The following is an 11,983-nucleotide window of genomic DNA, read 5'->3' on the forward strand; positions in this document are numbered from 1 at the left end:
TGTGACACAATGAAGGAAGAAACTGGAGAGAAAAAGTCTTAAAGCTTAAAATGAGTGGCATTCAATTGAAATATCCTTCAACAGTCTCAGGTTGAAATGGTCAATTTTCAACTATTTAAAGATGAACAAAATGTGCCAAACTAAAGAAAGTCAGAACAAAATGAAGTATAAGTTGTGCTCTGTTGTTGGGACCAAAGCTGAGTTTGTTGGCTTGTATGTACATTCATCTAAACACACACATTTTGGTTTTGGCTACAGCTGACTTTGTCTCCCTATGCTATTATATGAAGAGTATCCTTATCATACAGGGAGGTTTGGATGAAAATGACAACATGCATTTACAAGTAACATCATACTAAATTGATTCCAGGCAAAAGCATTCACTTTTGAAGCAATTTTTTCCATGGCTCATCAGCGGTAAAGACTCCCGGTGCCTGCAAGGATATATATTATATTAACATTAAGGCACCACAAGTTGGTTACGTTACATGAATTACGAAACTTTTACTTAAAACAACATTAACTTGCTGCCACACTGTGATTGGTTTGCGGTTAGGATTTTCTTTGTATTAAACACTCATCTGTCTGCTGGATTCCAGCGTTGTCGCCTTCAGTTACCCAGTTGGTGGTGAGCTTCTGGGGACGTCAGTGTCAGTCAGCGTACCAGCTGGATCCTGGCTGGAACATCTCAACAACTGCTTTGAATACCGTCAAGACGACTTGTGTGGGCATTCATGGTCCTCACAGGCTGAATCATAATCACATTTGTGAAGCTATCTTATAAAAATAGGCTCAAAAGTTTTAATATCAGTATTTTCACATGGATATAATGGATTTCTCCAAAGTTGACCAGACATATTGACAATAGCTTACATCACAGCTCTGGTGTATCTCCCCAGCATAGTAGATGGGTAAAAGCAAACATATGATCTGCCCAGTTGTTTCTCTATGGTAAACCTGTCAGGTTGTGCTTTTAGCCCAGTATTCGCTGGATGGATTCTTGCAAACCTTAGAAGGGACAAAGCTAGTAGGCTGATGGATGAATCAAATTTTAACCTTCGTTCAAACTTAGAATCTTGTCAATTGTGCAATTGTGTTACCCAGAAAAAAAGACATCATTATCTGTGCAGTACAATTTTACTAAATTATATGGACTCGTTTTCTAACTGGGCACCTTGAAATAAAGGACATATTGTGGTAGATTACATCCAATACTTTAATGTTGTTTATTTGAAAACAAATGTCCTTGTTCGAAGCATCGTTTTCATTTATTATTTGAAAAAAATATCTTAGATATTTTTATTTTTTGTTGAATTCCAACATGTGTAAGTCTTGAAACAAGCCATTATATCATTTGTGATCATATTAAGAGTAACAAGATTATTAATTTTATTTTACTCATTTCATTTGTCTAAAAAATTAGACAAAGGAAGTTGGTCAGATTCCAATAAAGGTTTACTACTGTGATACCAGAAAATATCATTAAAAGGAAAACTATAGATTTTGCATCATTCAGAGGAATGGCCTTGACCTCCGGTGGTGCAGTTCTCTTCACAAAGTAGGGACATTTTGCATTATAAATATAAGTTCCGCCAAAGTACCTCCATTCAATTGAAAAAGATCCTAGGAGTGTATGTGTTCAATGGTTTGGCACAATCTGAAAATGTTTGGGATGCTTCCAGACACCATTGGAGGCAGAGTTTGTCATAAGTTCATTTGTCAATACTTACGTTCTGAATAACTCAAATCGCTGATGTTATTAATGATGTATTAGTGACACTGAATACAGTCAATTACTTGCTTGTTTATCATTTCTGTGAAAGAACTCTTGACTAAAACAATAGTGCATGAAAATGTTTTCGGGTGTGTGTGAAGGCCTGTAGTCTCTGAACATGGAAGATATCTGAGCTGACATTTTTGGCTGTTCTTTGTAAAGCCTCTCAGAGCTGCTAACTTGAGCACTTGTGGTCTGGATTTCATAAAATTAAATAAAGAATGTGTTACCAGCGCAGCGTACTTTAACATCTGCGAAAAGGAGCAAAAACTACTGTATCGTTAGCAATATTTTTAATTTTGTATTTTTACAGTATGACCCAGCGCAGCCTGTGTTACTGTGCTAACACATGTAATTATTCTCAGCTATGTTGACAGCGTTGAATCATGCTGCCTCTGTTTTGAGACTCTCTCTACGAGCGTCCTGTTCTTTTCAAACAAATTGCACCCGACTGATCATAGACGGGGATTAAATTCAATACTGGGAGGAATTGTCTGTCTATCAAGGGCATATAACTATGATTTAAGAAGGAGTAGGAAAGAAGTGCAATGTAAGCAGAGCTGCTATTTCCAGACACTTGATACGTGCGTTAATTTAGAGTTGGCATTGTTTAGAAAACACCAGGATGACTGTGTGAGTTTCATGCCAGTGGATAACCAGTCATTTTCCTCTTAGTTGTCTTCGACGTGACTGTCACTCCGATGAATGGCTGCATCTCCCTGACAGTTGAAGACACCGAGGTTTGACGTGATGGTTAGTGGCCCTGCGAGCCACAAGTGGGAGTTTTCCAGCAAAATCTTTGGTTGACTTGTCCTTCCAATGCCCCAGAAATGTCAGATCATAAAATTTTTTGCAGATTTTTTTTACTTGAACCCTCTTTTTAAAAAAAGCTGTTTTTATGGTTCTGTGCAATGTGATTTATCGAAAAAGTAACATTAGGAAAACCACTGGTGTGGTCTATGAATGTGCCAAAAATGTTATAATCAAAAGATTCTACTTTTATGTTATTGTTTAAAACATTTGTTATTGACCATAACAGACTAAAAGACTGCATATTAAACACGGATAACAGAGACGTCCTGCACGTTTTGGTGACTGCGCGTGCTCAGTGGTAGTGAGCTGCAGGAGCCAGCTGACCAGCAGGGAGCATGTGGACATAAACAGCAAGGAAAGCAGCGTGGAGCAGAATGGCCTCCACGCTGCCTGAAGCGTTTGTTTATCCAACATGCTGTGATGTTATGAGACCTGCTCTTGCGCCCAGGTTACAAGTCATAATCTAAATACTTGTGTGTGGAAAAGAAACTCTTAAAGCTTAACATGTGTTCTAATAATTTGCGCTGCTGGTCGTGTTGAGATTTTCTGAAGATGAGAATTGTCCCAAATCTCATACATCTTGCTGAAAGAGCGCAGGTATGTGGAGAGTTTTGGTTCCGGTTTAAGATAAAGAAGTTTGAGTAACAGTGCATATCACATGTAGTTCTTTTGTAAAAGTATCGCTACGTAAATCTGCACGAGCTAAGGAAATAAACTGAGTTATACTTTAATTAATAAAAAAAAAATAATTGAAAGACATGCTGAAAACCCTCACAGCACAGAGGAAGATTAATTAAGTTAAGTTTCTTTATTAATGCGTCTTAGGGGAATCACCTCTGTGCATTTAACCCAATCTACTCTATTCATAGCAGGAGCAGTGGGCTGCGGCAGAGCCTGTGGAGGTCAAAGGCCATGCTGAATGATTCAAACCTCCTCTTGCCTCGAGGCCACCACTGCCCCCATAACAGCTACCTCATGTGAATTGCCAGTCTTATGCAAGTTGTGTTCATAAACTACAAACATATTGGCATTGTATTACATACTTTATCAAAATAACATTTGTTTACAGTCATTTGTTCATGTAGCACACAGTCCCGCCAAAGCATGTGTGTTTATTCATGATGTAATTTAACTTGTGCGCTGGAGCCCTGGGATAACTGTGATCTTGGTTAAATACTTAAACAAATTGTCCCCTAAAATATGACAGCGTACTGTATGATTTTCTTTCTGTGTTCTCTGCAATTTACTTTGAAGCTTCTCCTGATGTTATGATCTTATTGACTGGCAGAGCACAAACAGGTATCGGATATGATGTGAAGGTTTGACTGTACATAACATGGATTGGATTTAAAAAAAAAAATAAGACCTTGTTGTTGGCTTTGCCAACTTCTCCATGTGGTATCCTCTCAGTGACAGAAGCTGATAAAGCTGCAATACTTAAAAAAAAAAAATGTACACAAGAATGACAAATGAAATACCGAACCACAACTGTGAATTTGTTAACTTCTCTTGGAATCGGTTTCTATTGTTTAGCACCAATTACAACAATCACAGCCATCTCATTAAAGAATGGAGAAATCAACCCATTAACTTAATTGACCACAGTCGAAAGGAAACCAGCTCACACCAGTTGAGGTTTGGGGAAAGTTAGAATGATACAGCAAGCTAATCCAGACTTGATCCAGGCAGAACTCAAGCTTCCGGTGAGAGTCTGCCGAGATGTTGCAGAATGCTATGAAGAGAGAGGAGAGAGAGGAGAGAGCACAGACTGCAGGAGAAAGACACATTTCTGAGCTGTAATGGTAATATATAGCAGCTTAACTTAGGCGGCAGAGACCTAATTGGCACATGTTCATGTAAAAACAGTAAACTTTCATTAAATTTTGCTGTTTGTTGCGATACCAATGATTCTCTGAAAAGATGACATTTTGAAAATGACTTCCAGAGGGAAATACTCTTAAAATGACCCTGTCTCCATGTAGTGTGCAGTACGGTTGCGGTTGACAGCTATTCTACATATGTGCAAGTCCATAGAAAACAAGCTGTTTGTGTTGCTCACTCCTTTGTATTTAGCAGCGTTTCAACAACATCCCCATTTTCCATAACATTAAAATTGGCGGAGACAGATTCTCTACATGGGCCTGGTCCTGAGTGGGCCTGCAGAAAAAAGGTGCTTGAATGTTAATATCTTGGTGTTTTCTGCAGGCACATACATGTGGTTGGATTACAAAAACACAGCTCGAACTAGTAGCTTGGCATACAAAGTACACTATTTAACATTTCAGGCATTCCTGTGTGAGTGTGTGTGTGGTGATTATTCTCAAAACGTTGCCGTTTGCACGCGTAATTTTTCTAAAACAAAAACAGAAAAAAAGAAAAAGAAAAAACCCACTAGTTTCCAACAGATCAATCACATATTAACAGGAACCTTGGAACTTGAGGAGCCTCCAGTATCACTCGGAAATGTTGTGCTGCATTATTGTGAGACTTACAGCTTTTTTAGATACAGTAACACACCCAGTGACACCAAATGTATTGAATTTACTTACATTTCAAACACTGTATAAAGCCACAGGACACTGCGTGAGCCCAGCTTCAGTGGTCCAGTAGTATGACTGGTACACTCAACCGCACACACCCTTTTCTCCTCCCTGCTTGAAGCATCAAGAGGGCATTGTAGGTTGTTGTTTTTTTTCTTAACACACCCTATTTATTTCACTATTATACAAGGTGGCACTTCAGAGAAAAGTAGGGTAAACACATTGGAAATGTGTTTTTATAACCATGACATGAGCGAATCTGTGACCCCCGGAGTCAGTGCGCCATTCATGTGTGAGTGTCGCCGCATTCGGGGAGTTTCGCGGTGAATGAGAGCTTTCAGGTCTGTCCCAGGTCTTTATCTTTGCCATCTCCCCCTCTCAGTGCTACTAAAAAGATATACAGTGAACATATTGTGCATTGGCATACATATTTCTGGCACATTTCATAGATTTCAAAATGTATGAAATTGGCCTGAATAAATAATCAGTGGAAATTTATGTCAGATGTTACACCCGTTACGGTAGACGTGCGCTGCTAAAAAAAAACTTTGGGTTTAGGTGTAACATGGGACTGCAGTTCTGTTTCTGGTGGGAGTCCATAAAGAAATACGAGGGTCCTAGCTCAACCAGGTGATTTAAAACATCCATGAAAATGTTGGGTCGGAAAGTGGAAAAGTGTATTACCTTCAGGGTTACAGTAATGAGAATTCATTACACAGAGTGATGATTTCAAGGAACAGCTAAAAATATCTCATGGCAGCTAAACTGCATGGAGATAAATGGATTTTGTGAGTCAACTTCTTGATTAAAGCATGCAATGAGAACATCTGTGGAAATAGCACGGTAAAATCGGAATTAATATGGCAGGAACGACCACAACTTTAGCACTCTCACTATTTAGCTTCACATTTAGTTTGCAGTAAGTGGAAAACACATTTTGAGTGCAAATCTGGCTGCTAAGGTTCAATTCAATGGGGACTTTCCTGTGTGGAGTTTGCATATTCTCCTTTTGTGTGCTTGGGATTTTCCCGGACACGGGGTTCCTCCCACTGTCCCGAAACACACTCTTTTAGGTCGAACTGAAAACGAAATTGACGTTGGTGTAAATGACAGTGGGTGGGTTGCTGTCTCTCTCTGTGTTTGTCCTGTGATCGACTGATGAGCTGTCCAGGGTATCCCTGTCTTTTCGTAAAATGCCAGTTAGTAACCCATGCAACTGTAAATTGAATAAAGAGGTAGAAAAGATGAATACCCTCCAAGCAGCCAGCCCAAATTGATAGTGAGGCTGTACTGAAAAATAAAAATGAATGAAGTATTCATGTTTTGATCCACTAAAACTTGGAAATACTTCAAAATTCCATCAGTATTCTCCGGCATAGATATGTAGGCTAATATCAAATGCTCACAATACCTAGTTACTACATTGGCACATTGGCACACACAAACAGGAGGTTTGTTTTGATGAAACTGGGTACATTTTTTTATTACACAGTCTCTATCGGTTGTGTGAGAGTTGTTGGCTGCAAAGCACATGACGTATAAGAAAGAACCTCGGAGTTCATGTCAGTTGCCAAAGACTACATCATACACGTAGCCTAATTTCAGGGAAATGCAGACATTTCTCAAACATAATTTTCTGCTCCTACCTCCTGCCTCATTCCAGACCATCAATCATTTTTAATCATATATGTCTACAATTTGTTTTTGTTTGTAATTCTATGACTTCGGCACACTGATGGGCTGCAGGATTTCCTTTAAACATGTTCTTGTTCAGCGATGATTCTTCTTGCTTTCAGCGTTGTTCCTGTTTCAGGGTCCAACTTGAATTTGAAAGTGTTTCCAGAAATGGTTCCTCTTACAAAACGTGTGTGAAATTGCACGGTTACTTTACACGGTGAGACAAGAAAAGCTCCTTTCAAAGGAATTTCTATACAGTAATTTAAGTTTCCCTTAAAGTGGAAATTATTACAGAACTTTAAATTATAACTTCTATATATATATATATATATATATTTCTGAGGTTCTTTTTCTGCTGTGCAAAGTGTTTTTTCTTTTACTTGTGTGTGTGTGTGTGTGTGTGTGTGTGTGTGTGTGTGTGTGTGTGTGTGTGTGTGTGTGTGTGTGTGTGTGTGTGTGTGTGTGTGTGTGTGTGTGTGTGTCCCTTTGAAGTTTTGAGGTCCGCCCACCCCTCTATGGCTGTACATTGTACTGAACAGCTCCATTTGTCCCACCTTAATCCCCTGACGTAAACTCGCATAAATCATGCTGAGTTGTTTCTAAATGTGCGCAGGCTGACAAAAAACAACTCTGTCCCTCGAGTTTGTTCTGGTTTCCAACTGTCGTAGAGGATTTCAAAGCTCCTGAATCTCCTGAATATTTAGCCGACCGCTTGTGCTGCAAACAAAATAAAATATAAAAACAGCACAGTTTGATACTCGAAAAAAATTAAAAAAAACCTCCTAAATGGAAATATTTTCACAATTTCAAAGAAATCTGTAAAATAGAATAAATATTCCAATCAGAAAATGTTGTAATAGATTCATCAGGCTTTATTCTTCATGTCTTTCAGGAAAATAAAAATATCGCTTCAATCCAAAACCCACAGTCTCCAAGTCAATATTATTTCGTAAAACCTTTGTCTGTAGCTTTAGTGAATGACAGAGTTGTAGGCGACATTTAGTCCAAGTCATCGAAGCAGCATCATGGCACCCAAAGTGCATCTGGCCCAACCTCGTCTCTATCGATGGCTCTTGGCCAGATTAAAGTGCCGGGGCTCATTGTTTACACTGCTCTGTGGTGCCACGGCTGAGCAGGCCCAAACAATGAGCCCCTGCTCCCTTTTGTCAGAGTGAGAGGAAGAATGGAGACCTCTTGACATGGCAACCTGAAGCCTCAATGCCCCCACTTCACCTAGATGAGATGGTCACAGCAAGAAAGGGAGGAAGAAGGGGAGAAGAGGGGAAGTTAGAGATAAGGGAGGGGGGAGAATGGAGTGGTGAAAAAGGAAGGAGGCGAGAGAAGGTATAAAAAGGAAGGGGAGGGGTTTGAGGATCATCAAGGATGATGGAAGAAAGATAAAGAGATGCAGAGTGAAAATGAAGGAGAGTTCATGTACTGGAAGAGAAACTTAAATGTAAACGTTCAAGAAAGAGGGATATTGAATGACCAGTGATTACTGACCATGCTCCGATTCACAATTACAGGTGTGAAACATTTGGGAAGGGATGTTACAAACATGCATTTCCTCCTTGTGTTTGAAAGCAACCTGAAATCATTGTGTCTTTTCAGTTAAACCTTTATGTAAACCTGGTCAAAGCAGTGGGAACATAGCAGTGCAATGGCTCCAAAACTAACAAACATGAGAGCATTAAAACTTGATCATATGAAACACTTGAAAAATGATCATGTGGGACACTTACATAAATGTCAGTGAGGGTCAAGAGATTTTACAAGTGCTCCAAAATGATTGAACTCTATATTCCTGTCATATTGCCCCTGAGAGTTCTCATAACCTGACCTTGGAAAAATAACTTTTGTTAAAAACAACTTAAAAGCGGGTCAATATACTTTCTAGGACCTGTGAAATATGACCATCCAATCACAGAGAGGTTTCACCAGCGTGGGGAAAAAAACACAGTAATATTGACTATTGGGGAAAAGGGAAGAGAAACAATTATACAGCCATTAAATGTTAAATGATTATAGGCATTAGAAGGTTAAAGACACTGAAGTTAGCAATCTGACAATCCATTACTCGTCTTTCGCAGTCCTTTAATACCATAACATGCTGTGGTGTGTGAATGTGAACCGAAAACACTTGAAGGCAAACTGGATGCCAGAGAGAATCAGCATCTTCATCCAGTGCAGCAAACTCTCATCACTGTTCTCTAACAATTTGTTCTTCTAATAGAACAGTAGGTGGAGAAGGGGATACTCAACCAAGCCAACTGGCTCCTGCTCTCATAGTGAAAAGAAAAGATCTTGTACAGAAGGGTTTTTTCTGCAGTTACCGAGATACAGAGTTCTTGTTTTTTGCTGTTTGCAACAGCCTCACTATTTATTTTTAAAGAGGCATATGATGGGAGTCGTGACTTTTTTTCTTGTTCTTGGTTGCAGGTCACTTTCTTGGTAACAATACCGTCATTGATGTGCTTCGCCGTCAGGGATACGAGGTGGTGCACACCCCTGCCGGGCAGCCCATAAACAGGTAATTTACTTCTCAAACATCTATAAACACACACTCACAGCATCTAGATAAATATTTAAAAGGATAGATTTTGGGACAACTATAGATTTCATTAAAAAAATTCAGCAAATTGCTTAATCCCCACGTGTCTTCTCACGCGTCTCCAGCTTCCAGATTTCACTGAAGATAAATCGGACAAATTCCACCTCAGCGGCCACCAATGAAGGGGTGTTGAAAAGGCCAACTTAAGCAGGGCTCATACCTCCTGCCGTGGAGCATGTAGTGCAGCCTACCATAGCACGCTGCGGGTGGCTATCTCACTTTAAAATCTGTGTTCTTGTTCCTGCGTGTAAGTGAATGAATGAGTGAATCTACTTTCGCGTACAGGCTCTGTGATTGATGCAGGATGATGAGCCTCAGATGAACCTGCATCTGAATCATTCAGGCCTACGTACAGGGTCTGGGTCGGCAACTGTATGTCCCTGCACCACTGTGAAGTTCCCTTTTGTCTTACTAGACCTTCCTTTTGACAGGTTGATTGGAGTTGTGTAGGTACATTATGCTTTCTGTGACCCACTAGGGTTTATTCCAGGACACCGTGTTGATTTAGGAGGCTTGGAAGGGTGTGTATGAGTATGAATATGCACGCATGGTGATTGTTCGGGATGGTTAGTCACTGACCACACGAGAGACAGCCAGCAACTCATCAGAAGGAAGAATGTTTTTTATCAGAAGGAACAGCTTTGGTTTTCTTCTCATACCTCCCCTTTACAGACCCGTTTATTTATTTTCTGTATGTTCTGTCTTTCACTCTTATGTTGGTTGCTGGATCATGAGCAATCCCCCATTGCATGAATTCCTTTCTTTTCCTCCTTATTAAGCTGGATTTTCCACCTTTTCAGTGGTATGTATGCAAATTATGTAAAATAAGAAATCCTCCTCAGAAGGTCCACGATTCCAGTATCACATACTTATCTTGCAAGATGCTGTAACTGAAGATGCTCAAAAAGGCAAAAAATTACAAAAAACACAAACAAAAAAACTGCTTATCGAATCTTGGCAGCTAATTAAATTTGAGCGATGATATGATAGTTAACTACAATAATGTTTGCTATTCTGAATGCTGCAGTTTTCATAAAACAGGGGGATTACCAAAAAGGTCAATATGGCCTATGACCAACCAAAGTAAGCAAAGTGTTCCAAGTGTCATATCCAACACAGATTTAATGTGTGTTGGTGAAAACATGGTGATGGATGTTTCATTTTCGGAGACATTTCATGGTTCCAGTGGGATAAAGTCTGAAGACATGTACTTGTTAGACACACAGATGATTGTAATGATTTCCAGAACCGAACTATTAATTATAAGAGCTATAACAAAGGCTCACTATGACAGATCTGGGCTTAAATAACATGGTGAAATTGAGAGTTTGTTGTAAAGCTACAAAATTATTTACATGATCTGTCAAATTCACCCATTTACTCACACACCACTGATGACCTCTACCATGTATGGTGCTCAGGCCCCACTTGGAGAAGGTTGGGGTTTATTGTCTTGCCCAAAGCCATAGACTCCCCCCAATAAAACATAAATTAGTGCTACGTTTTGATCATATCACTGAAAATGATCATTTAAACTTGCTTCAGTTGATGTCCCAAACCATTCTGAGGAATCAATCCCAAAGTACCTTTTTGTCCCTCAGTTAATGTTTGAAAAATATGTTCAATTGCAGTTATACTGACTAGAGTAGTATGTAAATGTCTGATGATACAGTAAACCACTTTGCCTAAACCCTCTGATCACACCTTCCAGGAGATCATCATCCAGAGACGCCTCGCCAGAATCAGACCACCACAATGATGAGTCCCCGCCACTGGAGCCTTTCTTCCACGAGCTCCCCAACAAAGAAGAGGACCAGGGGCATCCCCTGGAGGAAGACCTGCTGCCCCACATGCTGCTGCCACCAGACAGCCTGGAGCTGCTGGAGAAAGCGGAGAGAAAAATGCTGAAGAAAAAACGAAGGAATAAGCAGAAGAAACAGCGGCACCGACATTTTAACGACCTCTGGGTTCGCATAGAGGAGAGGTGAGAAGACAACAGCTCAAGGTTCTGCTTCCTCTCTCTTCACATGTGTCATGAATCACTTGAAGTGAAAGGCCAGAGATGAGGGGGGGGGGGGGGGAGGAAATTAAAGAATGTAATAGTAAAAGGTTAGTGAGGAAAAAAACACCAAGCGGATGTGAGAGATGAGAGGGGAAATTGGTAATGTGTAATGCAGACTCGTCTATAGAACAAAACTGACACTTCCTGGTGTGCTGCCGCAGGCTCCAACAGTCTCCATATCACGTCTCCATTTCCTCCATGCAGTCTGCACACACTTCAGCACATGTACACACACACAGCCTGCAATGTGGAATTTGTCCAGACTGGTTCCTAGCTGGTATAAGTGTCTTCGATGTGAAAATAGCAACCTGGGAATTCCTCCTAAGTATCCGGCTTTGGTCTCACAGTAGCTCAAGGCAGGGACTCACCGGACAACAAAACAAGATCACCTTTCGGTTTAAAAATGGGCTCCTTGCACACGGTGTGGTTTACTGTTTTGAAAGTTTACTAAGCTTATTATAACGGCAACATTTCGTTTTGATGGACAGGATCGTGCACTCGGGCAG

At 40.1% G+C, this 11,983-nt stretch overlaps 1 protein-coding gene across 1 annotated transcript in view; it reads left to right on the forward strand.

Moving 5' to 3' along the window:
• trabd2a (TraB domain containing 2A) overlaps positions 1 to 11,403 on the forward strand; it is a gene marked incomplete at both ends in the record, with an annotated part of 64,508 nt that extends 53,105 nt beyond the window's left edge. Inside the window, 2 exons of the mRNA XM_080510700.1 lie at positions 9,244 to 9,334; positions 11,127 to 11,403. Coding sequence (XP_080366826.1) covers positions 9,244 to 9,334; positions 11,127 to 11,403 — 368 coding nt within the window. The remainder of the gene's footprint in view (positions 1 to 9,243; positions 9,335 to 11,126) is intronic.
• Positions 11,404 to 11,983: the final 580 nt, after the last annotated feature.

Source organism: Blennius ocellaris (assembly GCF_963422515.1).
Source record: "Blennius ocellaris genome assembly, chromosome: 15".
NCBI lineage: Eukaryota > Metazoa > Chordata > Actinopteri > Blenniiformes > Blenniidae > Blennius > Blennius ocellaris.